The sequence below is a fragment of the Aegilops tauschii genome, chromosome 6 (assembly GCF_002575655.3).
Source record: "Aegilops tauschii subsp. strangulata cultivar AL8/78 chromosome 6, Aet v6.0, whole genome shotgun sequence".
Lineage (NCBI taxonomy): Eukaryota > Viridiplantae > Streptophyta > Magnoliopsida > Poales > Poaceae > Aegilops > Aegilops tauschii.
In genome coordinates this window covers 92,589,540-92,605,727 of record NC_053040.3, presented here as the reverse complement: position 1 = coordinate 92,605,727, position 16,188 = coordinate 92,589,540, and the positions used below count along the sequence as shown (strand labels likewise).

Sequence of the window (16,188 nt, the reverse complement as noted above, 5' to 3'; positions counted from 1 at the left end):
CCTCTACGGGTTTGTGGTCGTACGTGAGCGCCTCGACGGATCGCCGGCCGGGGCCGTCCGCTTGGGGGTCGGCCTCGATGATGTAGGCGCCGTCCTGGCCGTCGACGGCGAGGGACAGCGTGGGGCACCACTTGGGCGCCGTCATGGGGGGCAGCGGGTGGACGGCGTGCGAGTAGTCGTCGTAGAGGACGGCGCGCCCCGTGTGGTCCACGGCGACGATCCTGTCCCTGCCGCGGCCGCCGAGGAGCGCGAACTCCATGCTCCCGGCGTCGTGCGCCGAGTGGGGAGGGTAGAAGCTCATGGCGGGGTCAGGCAGGCGCTCGTTCTCCGGCGGCGGCGGCGACGCGGGGGTCGGCGTGCCCCTGGGGTAGAAGAGGCGGGACGGGTCGATGCGGTGCAGCGTGTACCAGGCGGACGGCGCGTGCATGTAGTTGTTGAGCACCATGTACAGGAACCGCCGGCTCATCGTCGCCGTTCGTCCTCCGCCCCACACGCGCTCCCCAGTTCGCAGATCGATCTTGTCGTCCTTCACACGTCTAGGTCTTGCCGAGTTCTACGGGAAAGGTTGCGCAGAGAGGTTATCCAAGGAAACCGTTCGATGGACCCGTAGGCTCGCTATATACTCGGGGTGGTCGATTCGGGGCATCCCGCGCACCATTCCTTGCCCGGTGAGCCGCTCGAAGCCGTGGGAGTGTTGGTGCCCGAACCTTGCATGCACACCCAGGCGTCATCGATCGCCGTCGTGCGCCAGGAGGCACACCGTCCCGCATGCGCGCAATGTAGTACAGGCGATTGCGAGCACGAGGAACCTTGGCGATCGCACACTCTCATGTAGCTGGCCTTGACATGCGTGGGGCACCCGATCGATCTCATCGAGCTGCCCAATGCTCACCACATTGCTAAGGGATCCAGTACACGCCTGTGAGTGCGCGATGTTGGCCGCCGGTCATGGCGAACAGGACCGTGCCCCTGCCGTGTGTATGAGTGTATCGACGAGGGAGCCGTCGCCGAACTTGACCACGCCGGAGATGTACTTATCAAGCTCCGCGAATGCCGAGGAATCCCCGGTCATATGATTCGAGGACCCGGTATCCAGGAACCGGGCCTCGTCAATCTCCTCTTCGGCGCGAAGAAAGTCCGCGCGGACGTGCTCCTCGTTGAGGTACACGCAGGTGCCTTGTGTGGTGGAGGCATGCCATGGCAAGGTTTTGGCCCGACGGAATTTCTGTCGTGGCAGCCGAATTTGCTGCCATGGCAGCATTTTCGTCAGGGGCAATACGGGTGCCGAGCCCCCAGTTTCGCTGTCGTGGCAGCCAAATTCGTTGTCAAGGCAGCGTTTTCCTCCACGGCCGTCATTGGGAGCCCAGAATCGGGGGCGTCCACTTGGACGACGTGGGCCTCCCTCCTCCCTCGCATTCTTGAGGTGTTCAGGGGTCCAATGGCCCAGCTTGTGGCAGTAGCAGCACTCGTCGGTGGCCATCGCCCTGTTGCCAACATGGTTGCCACCGTCGTCGCGGTTTCCGCGCCCACCAGCCATGCCACATCCGCATCCTCTGTCGCGACCCTGGTTGCTGTTGCTGCTGCCGGATCTGTCAGAATCATGGCACGCGTGCACCACTCCTTTTCAGTGAGCAGGAGTTTGCCTCCGCCGTGATCGGCGAAGTCAAGGTTGTACAGCTCCTCCGCTGCCTTCAACCTGCCGGTAAGCACTTCAATCAAGAGCGTGTCCATACCAACCAACGTCTCAATGAACATGGTGGCATGTGAGAATTTGTGTGGCACAACCGAATGGAACTTACGAACAACCTTATTTTTCGGAATTTGCTCGGCGAGAAGGTTGAGCTGATTCACCATACCAATGAGTTGCAAGGCAAAATGGCCGATGCTCTCGCCGTCGTTGAAGTGGACAGCAATGTACTGCATGCTCAGGGTCGTCGCCTTCGCCTCTGGCACACGGCTTTCCTCGGATTCGCATGGTCTTGAGGAGATCCCACATGTCCTTGGTCGACGCCTTTGCGGGATGGCCTCAAGGGCTAGCCGGTCATCAGCATGAATCGCGGTGCCCTTCTCGATGGCCTCCGAGAGATGGCGCCCCTCAAGCATGACTTGCACAAGCAGACCCAGTCCCCATAATTGGTACGGGTGAGCATCGGCCAACGGTTGCCGGCGGCATCGCGCACCACCCGAGTCTGCACGATCTGCCTCGGCTCATCGTCGACGCCGGTGATTCGAGCCCTCGATGTGCTGTTGGGGGACCGTTGAGCCTTCAGCTTGTCGTCATCACTCATGTCTCAACCAAGCTGTGATGCCAATTGCCAGCTGATATGTCTCCAACGTATCTATAATTTTTTATTGTTTCATGCTATATTATATTCTGTTTTGGACATTATTGGGTTTTATTATACACTTTTATATTATTTTTGGGACTAATCTATTAATCGGAGGCCCAGCCCAGAATTGATGTTTTTTTTGCCTATTTCAGAGTTTCGCAGAAAAAGAATATCAAATGGAGTCCAAACGGAATGAAACCTTCGGGAGCGTGATTTTTGGAACAAACGTGATCCGATGATGTGTGAGTAGTTTACCTCAGACCTTCGTGTCCATAGTTATTAGCTAGATGGTTTTTTCTCTCTTTTTGGATCTCAATACAATGTTCTCCCCCTCTCTTGTGGAGATCTATTCGATGTAATCTTCTTTTGCGGTGTGTTTGTTGAGACCGATGAATTGTGGGTTTATAATCAAGTTTATCTATGAACAATATTTGAATCTTCTCTGAATTCTTTTATGTATGATTGTTTATCTTTGCAAATCTCTTCGAATTATCAGTTTGGTTTGGCCTACTAGATTGATCTTTCTTGCAATGGGAGAAGTGTTTAGCTTTGGGTTCAATCTTGCGGTGTCCTTTCCCAGTGACAGTAGGGGCAGCAAGGCACGTATTGTATTGTTGCCATTGAGGATAACAAGATGGGGTTTATATCATATTGCATGAGTTTATCCCTCTACATCATGTCATCTTGCTTAAAGCGTTACTCTGTTCTTATGAACTTAATACTCTAGATGCATGCTGGATAGCGGTCGATGTGTGGAGTAATAGTAGTAGATGCAGGCAGGAGTCGGTCTACTTGTCTCGGACGTGATGCCTATATACATGATCATACCTAGATATTCTCATAACTATGCTCAATTCTGTCAATTGCTCAACAGTAATTTGTTCACCCACCGTAATACTTATGCTCTTGAGAGAAGCCACTAGTGAAACCTATGGCCCGGGGGTCTATTTTCCATCATATTAATCTTCCAACAGCAAGCTATTTCCATTGCCTTTTATTTTGCTTTTATTTTACTTTGCATCTTTATCATAAAAATACCAAAAATATTATCTTATCATATCTATCAGATCTCACTCTCGTAAGTGACCGTGAAGGGATTGACAACCCCTTTACTGCGTTGGTTGCGAGGATTTATTTGTTTGTGTAGGTGCGAGGGACTTGTGCGTGGCCTCCTACTGGATTGATACATTGGTTCTCAAAAACTGAGAGAAATACTTACGCTACTTTGCTGCATCACCCTTTCCTCTTCAAGGGAAAACCAACGCCGTGCTCAAGAGGTAGCACCAGCACACTCAATTCTCCTCTCTTTTAACTCTCTCACTCTCCCGTACGAAGAAGATCAGTGGTGGAGCTACCTTGGGGCCGGGGGGGGGGGGGCGCTGCCCCCCCAACCTTTGACCAATTTCTGAACCTTCTAGGAGGTTCCAAGCTGGTTTTAACTAGTTTTGGGAACCATATAGGAGGTTCCTGAACCGGGTTTTTCTTACTGGTATTTATGTTTTTTTCTCTATTTTTAGAAAATCACAAATATAAAAAAGTGTTCATAATTCACTTTTTTGACAAATTTGAAAAAAAATCGTGTTTTAAAAAATCGGAAATTTGGAAAATATTCTTATTTTTAAAAAAAGTTCACAAATTTCGTAAAATACTAGAGTCTTAAAAAATGTTGGTAAATCTGGAAAAATATTGCCTTTTCAAAAACATTCACAAGTTATTAAAAACGCATTTTTAAAAATTGTTCGCGTTTTCAAAAAATGTTCGTAAAAATAACAAATATACATGTTCCAAAAAAAGGTTTGGAAATTAAATATTCATGTTTACAAAGTAATGTTCGAAAATTTGAAATAATGTTTTAAATCTAGACGATGTGCTGGCGTTATTCAACAATAAGGGGTCTGATCAAGCGAACCTATGTGTCCACTCCGGGAGGAGTTTTGTAGCGGCCCTTGATGGCCCAAAAAACTATGAACATGTAGAAAAAATGGGCTAGGCCCAATTTTCTGTTTTTCTAAAGAAATAATTGTCAACAACAAAATCGCCATGTAAAAATAATAATAATGCATAGTAAGGTGCAAAAAAGGTGCCATGTTTTAAACCAAAAAATTGTGCGATTGCCAAGATACTATATGAAATAAACTATTAAAACATTACAAATTTCCATGTAACCAAGAAGATACAATTATAAAATTGTAATGACTCGAAGGAGAAACTATTTTCTATACCCATGGCAATTTTGCCATGGAGTTTTGCGTTAAGAAAAAAATTGTAAACTTTTCCATGATCCAAAAATAAATTTTGCATGCTTTCCATGACAAAAAAAATATTTTTCATGCTATGAAACATTTTTTGCCATGGTTCACAAATTAAAATTGCATGGCTAAAAAATAAAATTGCCATGGTTCAATTTTTTTGCCATCATAAAATACAAAAATGAATTAATAAAATCGCCATGAATGAATTAAAGAAGGAGAAAACAAATGTTTCATGCACCTAAAAATATTTTTTGTGGCATATTTTGCCACCTAGTGAAAAAGAAATGTTGTAAATTTGCCAAGTATCTAAATTTTTTTTGTGCATACTCCCTTGGTAAAAAGGAAGAAAATAGAAGAGGAGGTACGGTTGAACTAAGATGTCCTAGGTGGAATCTAGATGCCCTGGCCAGTGCGGTGGGCTTGTGTGTTCAAATTATATTGTTCGAGCTTCTTTTGTTTCCGCGCGATCTGAAACGAAATCTGACATGCCACAACCCTCTGCTCCAAGATTTCTGTGTCATATCGAACGACAGAAACAGAGTTCGCGCTAGGCATCGAAAAAGCTGATGTCAGTTTTTTAACGATTGGGATAATCATTTGGTTCTACGGTTTATGTGAAACTTACAGAGTTCAACGGCATGCATCATGTCTGGGAATACCTATGAAATATGCTGAACTATGTCAGCGTGATTCTGAATCCATAACTGGTCCCGGATGTGGTAATACTAGCATTTCTAGTAAAGAGAGATACAAGAGTTGTTTTTTTGGCTCTGCTTTATTAAGAGGAAAGCTTTCAAATAATATCCATGCACCATTCTGAACTCTTATAGGTATGGCATCACGAGCGGAACAACTTTGTTAAAATCATTCAAGCAGTAGAGTCACATGCATTTACATTACTGGTGCTAAAAATCACTAGCATGAAGCACCTGCATAGAAGCTGCGAAGTGCAAGGTTCAGCAAGAAGAAAAGTACCCCTTGGATCATATGGTAACAACACTGGCCCCACCATCCCTCTGCTCCGACATCACGATGGAACCAAGGCGAAACTCAGGCCAAGTCAGTTTGGTTTCGCAGCACGGGAGGGTGCTGCCGCCACATAACATCAGATACAACAGCAGATACAGCGCCACGGACGAACAAGAACTACTATCAAGATTGGTTCATTAGCAAACCTCCTCACTCGTTACATCACCGCTCGACGTTGTTCCATCCTTTGGGAACAAATGACAACGGTCATGTGTCAGCGCTTGCTCTTTGGGAAGCTTCTTGAACTAGTCCCTTCGTCGCTTGCTCAGGATCCTCTATTGGCTTGACCATGGCAACAGCTTCCTGGAAATAGAAAATCCGGGACAACCCATTGAGAACTACAGGAAAATATCACTATGTGAAGGAGAATCTTCAGTAAAAACATCGTTAGTTACAAAACCCCACAGCCCATCACTAGCATGGGTGAGGAATTCTAGTCAGCTGTTGACTACCTCCTCCTGTAAATAACAGCGAAGGACAGTGATGAAGAAGGTTGACTTGATAAAAGGATCAATCATCAATTGTAATAGCCTTGATCTTCCTCTTATAAGGGAGAATGGGTGACCATTATTTGTTCTTCATGCGAAAACAACCAACATCTTGGATGAGAAGTTCATGTGCATCGGTAAATCAGAAATATCTATAAAGAGGCTACCGTTGAGTTATGATGACGTAATGACCGCCTAGAATATCTAATCAAAAACCTACAAGTCAAGGTTGTAGTTGAGAACTAAGGAAGAAAACAAAAGTCAAGCCTTGATCTCTCGATCACCTAACATACTGCTTTGTAAGTTTATCACCAAATACTCGAGAAACAGCACGAACACCAGCAACACACCACGTCCCTGCAAAAAAAAAAACAGTAAAAACAGAAATAATATTAGAACTGAGCACATACTGAAGTATAGAGTTTCAGAGGCCTCATAAAATTACCAGCCCACCTCACAAAGCCTGCAGCTTCTACAATTCTCTGTCTCTCTGTTTGGTAAGGTTTGTGATCCCTCGAAACGGCTATTGCTGAAAGGGTGCGATGCAGCAAACATCATTATCATCTAACGCAACTGAAATGACATAAACATGAGATCATTATCATCTAACGCAACTGAAATGACATCATTATCATCTAATAGAAATAATCGATCAAGGAGCTGCTCATATATGAAAAACCTGAACAATTGATAATGTTCTTTTGAACCCCAATTCATGAACATCATCAACCCTTGTCTCAGAGTCGTCCATTGATGCCCTGTTCACAGCACAACCTGCAAACCCATAACTGGACCTTCCCTTTTCACTGCATTGGCAAGAGGAAAAATACTGTGAACAGAAAATTGAACTGGTCATACTTTCGAATCACGGATACTTCAAGTACTCCAACATAGGAAAGCACAGGATATTTTGAGACTTTGCCATCTTTGGTTCTCACCTTCACCCAGAAAAAAATCCGAAGTAGCAAAAGCACATGTGAGCAATCTGTGGAGTATTTTAACTCACATGACAGTATCTCAGACAGAAATGGTTAGACATAGCTGTTAAAAATGACTCAAAGGCTGTGAATCATCAAGGAGGTCCAACATGGACATTGAAAATCAGGATACAACAGCATATCAGTTCAGGACACGGAAAACCACCTGGGGGTGGCTAATCAGTTGCATTGTGGGATTAGCCAGCGCTCGACCATCATGGTCATCGCCAAGCTCCAAGGGGAGCGAGCATGCTGCTGCACAAAAACAACTCCGCCGCTGGCCGCCGGGGCACCTCCCCGCGGCGAAGCACCACGCCTGAAGGGAGGGCCAGATCCACCCAGGCTCTGGATCCGAGCCCCCCACGCGAGGCCCACCGGCGACCTCACCCCCAGGGCCGCCGCTCCACCTCCCGCGAGGCCCAGAGCAGCCCGCGCCCTCCACGGCCGCCGCAGAGCAGAGCCGCACGCCGAGCCCACCACCGCGACGCCGCCGCGGAGCCGTCACTCGGCGGCCTATCCGGCCGCCGCCCTCCTCCCCTCTCCTCTCCTCCCCTCTCCTCTCCTCTCCCCTCGTTCTGCTGTAACCCCCAATCTCAGCAAACAGACAATGTACTAAAGGAATACCTTACTTCTGAATATAAAACGCCGACAGTAAACATCACAGCAACTGAACTGTTTCAAAATGTTCAGTTAACTAAGCTCGCATCCAAAACTCTGGATTCAGACAATGTACTACCCCCTTCTTCGACCGAACAATCTCAATCCGAAGGAAGTATCGAAGAGGTCCAAGATCCTTTACCTCAAATGCTTAACACCTCACTAAGCTCGCATCCAAAATGTTCAGTTAACTAAGCTCGCATCCAAATCGATTTTTCTAACGAAACAAAATGCATTAACATCTGAATCTAAATTGTTACTCCTGCTTTCGCCGCAGCTCCTCAGCCCCGTCTCGAAGTTCAGTCTACATGCTGCAAACCGAATCATATTGGTCAGTGATTCAGTTAATTGGAAGAAGCAATCATCGTTCTCACTTACGAACTCACCTGACGACACACCAGGCTGCAGGACTGGCCCTGGGCATCTACGGGCTGGAAGCAGCCCTGCCGGGCACACTCCTGCGGTGGTGCAGGGCCTGGAAGAAGTACTTCCCGGGGTCGAACGGGCACGAACAGCTCCCCCTGTACATTCACACGCTGCACCAAGTTCAGTTATCGTCAGAGGAGTTAATTGCACAGAAGTATCACAATTCGGGCATCACATGCAGATTGGTACCACAATTGCTAATTTTTGCATGTCAGTACCACGATTGCTTCAGGTTTTTTCAAATAAGGCTAAAACGCGTATTTATACGTATTGACGCTCGATCCGACAGCTCGGGCCCACCCGTCAGGTGCCACGCTGGCCAATCGGCGCGTGCCCGCGCGCTGACTAGGACGAGCCGGTGCGCTGCTGGCCTCGAACCCGGTCCGGTCGCGCCAGCTCGCCCCCGCCGCACCATTCCCCTCCTCTCCTCACTCGCTGGAACCCTAGTCTATGGCGTCGGCGACTCCGGCAGGCGGCGGCGAGGGCGTCCACGGCGGCGGTGAGATGCCGTTCTGGCCTCCTAGCGGAACGGCTGGCGTCGACGGTGATGGCGGCGACGACTCCAGCTCCGCGTACTCGACCGACGACGAGGAGGAGTCGATGTTACTCAGCATGGAGCAGCGGTTGCGGTTGGCGCAGCAGTGGGTGGCGAACCCTAGCAGCAGCCATCAGTTGACGCATGGACTTGGCGGCGTGCTGTAAGTACCCTTGTCCTCCTCCTGCTCTGGTTTATCCAATTGAGGATTTTTAGGGTTTGTTCATCTTCTTGTTTAACCAGTTGGGGATTAGGGTTTGTCCAATTGCAGTGACTAGTATAGGACAATTACAGTAACTAGTAACTCAGTGTATTGCACTCTCAAATTAGTTCAATTACAGTAACAATTTGGGATTATGACCTTGTCTTTTTCCTTGATTTTGCTATTGTGCTGAAATAGTAAAGTACATTGTTCTGTACTGTAAATATTAGACTTACAGGTTACTTTAGTAGCATTGTTCTGTGCTGAAATAGCATCTGTAATAGTAGAGTTAATAGTAAATATTAGACTTACAGGTTACTCTAAATTGTTCTGTACTGTACAGTTGCTCTCCAAATTAGGAGTAATTATAATGAATACATGAAATTTAATTTGTTCTGTAGTTTGGATGAAGACATTTGGCAAGTAAGGATCCATTTTGATGCAAGAGAACCATTGGAGATGAAGCTGTGTGGTTCAGATATTACTTATCTGAATTTGGTTGCAGTGATGGAAACCCAAGGATTTAATGCATATGATTGTTTGTTTCACATTGAAAATCCATCTTTAGGAGAGAAAGGGCTGGATTTGGTAGACAGTCATGCAGAATTACAGAAGATAAAGAGGAAGATCCAGGACAAATTGGTGCTTGATTTGCTAGTCAGGGCTTGTCCACCCCCTGTTACTGATTTTGAGTTGCAGAAATGTCAAATGCCAGAGTTGTCCACTGTGGTGTACCAAGAGCCTGTTGTTTTCGATCTGAGTGAGCCTCCTATCTTAGCTGTTGATCAGCAAGGAGTAGTTTTTGAGAGTCAATGTAGCAACTCTAGCACACCTCATCCTGCTGGTGTTTGCACACAAGAAAGCAAGAATGCAACAGCCAAGTTGAAAGCAGTTTTGGAAGAAGAAGAAGAGGGATATCAAGGATTTGAGGCATATGAGGGCAGTGATGCTAATGCCTCTGATGAGGATGCTCAAATTGGAAATGACCATCATTACATGGGTGATGATGAAGATGTAGAGGTGGAAGAGGGAAAGAGACAGAGAGAGCTAGAAGTACAAGAGGAAGAATCAGATGATGAGCAATCAGAAGAGGAAGAAATGCTGCATTATGAGGGCGACACTGAAGTTGAGGAACCATTTGAGGTAGAGGAAGATAGGACTTTTGAAGAAGAAGAAGAAACTATAGTTGAACCTGTGAAGAAGAAGCAGAAGCTACCAGTTAGAAGAGGACCAACAACTAGGTCACATTCTAGTAAGCTACCAGAGGTTGAACCTGATTTCAGACCATCCTCATCAGATGAAGAAGAGAAGGGGTTGTTGAGGGAGAGTGATGATGATGGTTTTGAGCCAGCCTCTTTTGTCCTACCAAAGAAAAGGAAGAGTAGGGCAAAGAAAAGGCCTGATAGGAAGTGGTACAATGAGAAAATGGAGCAACCACATGAGCAACTGTGTATGAAGTTGTGTTTTAGGGATCAGCATCAATTCAGAGATGCTTTGTTGAATTTGCACATCACTCAGGCCAGGAATTTTAAGTATCACAGGAATTCAGATCAGAGGATAATTGTTCAGTGTGCAGATAAACATTGCCAGTTCTTTATGGTGGCAGCAGTTATAAAAGGGGAGAAAACCTTTGTAATTAAGAAGATGAGACTAGAGCACACTTGCCCTAGTACCACTGAGACCACCAGGGTTAGTGCTAAGTGGCTAGCACAGAAATATGAGCATCTCTTCAGATCTGATATAACTACTGGTATTCAGACAATAATTGATGCATGCATGGAAAAATATGGTGTAGATGTGCCCAAGTGCATGGCATATAGGGCAAAGAACATAGCTATTGAAGCTGTCTTAGGAGATCACAAGAAGCAATATCCTAGGCTTAAAGACTATGCTCAGACTGTCATGGATACAAACCCTGGGAGTAGAGTAATAGTCACTACTGTTACTCCAGTACCAAATGCAAAAATACCCCACCCAGGCCCAAGATTCCATGCCATGTTCTTTTGCCTGAATGGAGCAAGGGAGGGGTTTCTCAATGGGTGTAGGCCATTCATTGGTTAGTTCCTGAACCTTGTGCACCATTTACATATTGTAGAGTACTCCATATTGTATATCACTTGAATGTATTTAATGTTTGGAAATGTTGATTATGCAGGTGTTGATGGATGCTTCATTAAGCTCACTACAGGAGCTCAACTCCTTGCTGCCACTGGTAGAGATGGCAACAACAACATATATCCACTGGCATTTGGCATAGTTGGACAAGAGGACACACCTAGTTGGTGTTGGTTTCTACACCAACTGAAAATTTTCCTAGGTGGAGAAGTGGGCAAGTTTGGACCTTATACTATAATGTCAGATAGACAAAAGGTATGTGTTTGCACATTTCATTTTGTTTTGCACAAGTGTTAACAGTAGCTAAGAGTTTCATTGGTGCATATTTATTTACCTTGTAGCTTAGACTTGTTAAATTGTTTGTGTCAGGGGTTATTGAATGCAGTGAATGCTGTCTTTCCAAATTGCAACCAAAGATTCTGCCTTAGGCATTTATATGCAAATTTCCAAAATGTTGGGTTTAGGGGTGAAGATCTTAAGAAGTGCATGGATAATGCTAGCTATGCCTACAATGAACACAAATTTAATATTGCAATGAATGATCTTAGAGCTGAAAGTGAGGAAGCTTGGGAGTGGCTTACTGCAATACCAAAAAAAACATGGGCAAGGCATGCATTTGACACAAACTGCAAGACTGACTTGGTAGTGAACAACTTGTCTGAGGTGTTCAACAAGTATATTCTAGATGTTAGGAGAAAACCTATAAGGACAATGTGTGATGGGATAAAAGATAAGCAGATGGTGAGGTGGCATAGGAACAGAGAGAGTGTAAAGGTAGCAAGATGGGATATAACACCTCATTACAGTGAGAAGCTGGAGGTTGAGAAGGAGAGGGCCAGATATTGCAAGCCAATACAGGTAGGGGTCAACTTATGGCAAGTTACAAGTGGGCAGCAAACACATGCTGTCAACCTGGAACTTGAGACTTGTGGATGCAGGAAGTGGGACCTTAGTGGCATACCTTGCAACCATGCCATCTCTGCAATAAACAAGGCTAAAAGGAAATCAGAGGATTATGTCAGCAAATTCTTCAAGAAAGATTTTTATGCTGCAGCTTATGAACCAATGATCTTTCCTGTGCCTGGTGAGCATGATTGGACAAGGACCCCTGGTCCAGACATAGAACCACCTGCATTCAAAATCAAGAGAGGAAGAAAGAAAGAAAAGAGGATCAAGGGCAAATTTGAAGTACCAAAGCCAAAAGAAACTTCAAGAATGGGGACCATAACATGTGGCAATTGTGGTCTCCAAGGGCATAGGTACACAAACTGTCTTAAAGAGTTGAAGCCTGAGCTAGCTTTGAGGAAGAATAAGCATGTGGTAATAATTTTTCAGCTTGAAATATACAAATCTTTCCTTTATTTCTTCTACATTTCTTTCTAGCATTATTAACTGTTTTCCTTTTCTTTGTAAGGCTACTCCAAGTAACTCACAGCCAAAAGCTGCTGGTCCTTCTACTACAACAACAGCAAGACAGCCAAGAGCTGCTGCCAGAGGAGCTGCCACAGGAAGAGGAGCTGCCAGAGGAAGAGGAGCTGCTACTTCTACTACACCACCACCATCTGGAAGAGGAAGAGGAGCTGCTACTTCTACTACACCACCATCATCTGCAAGAGGAGCTGCCAGAGGTGCTCCAAGGCCATTCAGTGCCCCCAGGCAATATGCTGCCATTCCTACTGATGGTACACACACTGGATGGATGTCCTACTTCACTGCTAGCAGAGGAAGAGGAAGAGGAGCCAAGTAATTTGAAATGATGTGGTGTTATTTTGGTTGAACTTGATGCTCATGTTGATGTGGTGTTATCATGGTTGAACTTGAGGTGGTTATTGTAATGTTGAACTTGAGGTGGTTATCTTAATGTGGAACTTGAGGTGGTTATTGTAAGAGTTTGTAATGTTGAACTTCAGGTGGAGTACCAGTATTTGCAAAGCAGTAACACATTTTCAGTTACTTGTTTCAAATCAGTACCAATACTGCTGCTATTTGTTGCATGTCAGTACCAATACTGCTGCTATTTGTTGCATGTCAGTACCAATATTGGGGCATCGCATAACATGCAGTACCACATTTGGGGATTCTGACATGTGGGACAGGTACCTCTCCTACTATTAAAGTGACAGCACAAGATCTCAGATTTGGGAACGAAACTAGGGTTCGTCCACGCAGTGTCCATTTGGAGCGCAGCAAAGGAGAAGAAGGAGAAATCTCAGCGTGGAGGCGCTGACTGGGGCCGGCGGTGGAGAGAGAGAGAGATGTCGTGGTCGTCCAGTGCCGGGTCCGCTCCCGGATTTCGTCGAGCTGCAGGGAGGAGGGGGGAGGAGGCGCGCTCGCCGGTGCGCTACCGCGAGCTCCCAATGGCATATGAGCCTCCAGCGATGTGCCACTGCTCACCTCCGAGGAAGGCGCCAAGATGGATCTCCTGGAGCAGGCAGAACCCTGGTAGGAGGTACTATAGCTGCGTGGATGCTATGGTGAGTGTTGTTTTTATGCCTAATTTCCTTCCTTTTTCTTCTATGCAATAGTATGTGAAATGATATATTTTTGGAAATTTGTTTCTGCATCTTAATAGCACGGTGGCTGTGGATTTGTGCAATGGCATGATGATCCATTGCCCACATTCTGGAGTGAGCTCATTGGGGATCTACGTGATGAAGTATGGAGGCTTAAAGGTGCAATTGTTGCCAGAGAGGAAGATCAATTTCCAATGCTGACTCCAAGTGAAGATGATAGCACAAGGGAGGCCATGTTTCTGTCTCCGCAAACTCAACTCAGAGAGAAGAATGCAGAGATTGTAGGGATTAGGGCCAAATTTCACAATGTGTTGTTTCTTTTCACTATATTTGTGCTTGAGTTAGTTGCAGGCAAGATATTAAGTTAGTTAGTTGGTTTAGTTGCAGCCAATCTAAATGCAATGTCCTGTCTGGTTTAGTTGCTCTAGTTTAAGCCAAGTTGTAATGGATCAGTGAAGTTATCTTCTGATGCAATGAGATTTAGTCAGTCTTGTTCCTCTTTTATTTTGTATGACATGAGTGGTTTGCTGCAACATTGTCATAATGTATCATCATCAACATATCCTTCTACATAATCAGCATATCCATACATAATAAGAAACTGGAGTTCAACTCATTATAGCCATACATAACCATTGTTCACAATACATAGAGGAGTTCAACTTCAAATGCATAGTTCATCCTTTTCTCACAAAAGGATGAATAGCATAACTACTACATACATACACAGCCATAGTTCACCATTAGTACAAGCATACAGTACACAACCTTAGTTCCTACATGCTAGGTCATTACACAACCATCATTCCCAAAAGGTCAGCAATGCCACTAATCTCATTTTCATCTTCTTCACTTCTCCAAGATGGCCTGAATCCCCCTGAACTTCTCCTTCAACTTTTCATTCTGAAACTCTAACTGCCACTTCTCTTCAATATGCTTTTCATTTCCCTTAAGCAGATCAGCAACCTCAAGCTTCAACTCTAGCTTCTCTTGGGTGAGCTTCTCCTGACACTTTGTTAGCTCTGCATTCTTCAGCTCCAAATTCATACTAGCTTCAGTAAGCACTTGCTTCTCTTTCATTTTGTTCAGCTTCAAGTTCTGAATGACTGTTGCTTGAGATCTTGTCAGGTTGAGCAGCAGCTCATACTTGAGAGTAAGTTTCTGGGTCTCTTCATCTTTCTTTGCCATCTCACTTGCCATCTGTGCCTTCATATCATCAATCAGTTCTTTTCTTACCTCCTGCTGATATGTAATGGCAGACTGCAGATGTCTGAAATCCACCACCTTATCTTCCTGGAAGTTCATCAGCTCATGCACATCTTGGACTAGCTTGTCATAGTTGGCATCCAGCTTGTTCTTTTCTTTTGTCAGATGGTGGATAGTGAAAGAACTTTCAAAATTGTCATTCACCCTAGCAGTTTTGGCATCTTCAACCATTGCCCATAGCTTCAACAATGCATTCTGCATTGTTGGGGGCCACTGGTGATCAACCCATTCAACAAAGCCACAATTGCTACCTGCCTGCAAAAACAAGAACAACACCAACACAGTTCAATATGGCTCATGCTTGACCTAAATAAGCTACTCTAATGCCACTATGAACCAAAATGTTGACAGCAAGGAGAGTACTCCAGCAAACAGAGTTCAACATGGCTCCAGCAAACAGAGAACTCCAGCAAACAGAAAAAAAATCACTATGCCTAGGTTAGTTATCATTTTTAAGCTACTCTAGTACCACTATTAACCAAAATTACTATGCCATTGTACTCCAGCAAAATATACTCATGCTTGACCTAAATAAGCTGCCATTATGCCACTATGAACCAAAATGTTGACAGCAAGGAGAGTACTGCAGCAAACAGAGTTCAATATGGCACTGACAAAGTAAGAAAAAAAATCACTATGCCTACAATCCATACCGGCTGTGCACATGCTAAAAACCGCCTGCCTGTGTCTGTTCCTTCAAAGGCAACAAGCCTCTCAGATGCCATGCCGTGCTTCTCACATGGAGACATCACATCCAGCTCAAGCCCCTTGTAATCTGGATCTTCAATGCTGAAAGGGACCTGCAGAAGCTCACACAAAGACAATGGGCAAATCAAAACCTACCAAAATCAACCAAATCAAGAAATCCCAAATCTGTAACCCTAACCCTAAACTCACTGTACTGACCTCGTTGAGACCGTCTGTGGAGGAAGAATGCATGTACGGGAGGCTAGACTGGTCGTCGCTGCTTTCGTCCTCCAAAACCATGGCGTCGGCGGGGCGGTGCGGCGGCCGGCAGTCGGGACGCAGGCGGCGGCGACGGAGAAACGAGTGAGGAGAGGAGGAGGGGAGGGGAATGGTGCGGCGGGGGCGAGCTGGTGCGACCGGACCGGGTTCGAGGCCAGCAGCGCACCGGCTCGTCCTAGTCAGCGCGCGGGCACGCGCCGATTGGCCAGCGTGGCACCTGACGGGTGGGCCCGAGCTGTCGGATCGAGCGTCAATACGTATAAATACGCGTTTTAGCCTTATTTAAAAAACCCTGAAGCAATCGTGGTACTGACATGCAAAAATTAGCAATCATGGTACCAATCTGCATGTGATGCCCGAATTTTGTGATACTTCTGTGCAATTAACTCGCGTCAGAGTCAGACAATTTGAGAATTCTTTCAGAAGATTGAA

At 45.7% G+C, this 16,188-nt stretch overlaps 1 protein-coding gene and 1 long non-coding RNA gene across 4 annotated transcripts; both read right to left on the bottom strand.

Moving 5' to 3' along the window:
* Window positions 1–5,415: 5,415 nt before the first annotated feature.
* On the bottom strand, window positions 5,416–7,671 carry LOC120966860 (uncharacterized). Of its 3 annotated transcripts, none has more exons than XR_006665067.2 (4): window positions 7,038–7,671; window positions 6,553–6,905; window positions 6,064–6,456; window positions 5,416–5,914 (listed from the first exon to the last, which is right to left on the bottom strand). It is a non-coding gene; the product is annotated as an uncharacterized lncRNA (long non-coding RNA). The 3 variants fall into 3 exon arrangements; XR_006665062.2 differs by having other exon boundaries at window positions 5,416–6,456; window positions 6,553–6,672; window positions 6,779–6,905; window positions 7,038–7,663; XR_006665061.2 differs by having other exon boundaries at window positions 5,416–6,456; window positions 7,038–7,670.
* Window positions 7,672–13,874: 6,203 nt separating this feature from the next.
* LOC109731608 (uncharacterized) lies at window positions 13,875–15,828 on the bottom strand. The gene is made up of 2 exons (XM_045230527.2): window positions 15,444–15,828; window positions 13,875–15,045 (listed from the first exon to the last, which is right to left on the bottom strand). Exons 1-2 carry the CDS (start codon window positions 15,537–15,539, stop codon window positions 14,374–14,376), a joined length of 768 nt encoding a protein of 255 aa, XP_045086462.2. The 5' UTR covers window positions 15,540–15,828; the 3' UTR covers window positions 13,875–14,373.
* Between the last annotated feature and the right edge of the window lie 360 nt (window positions 15,829–16,188).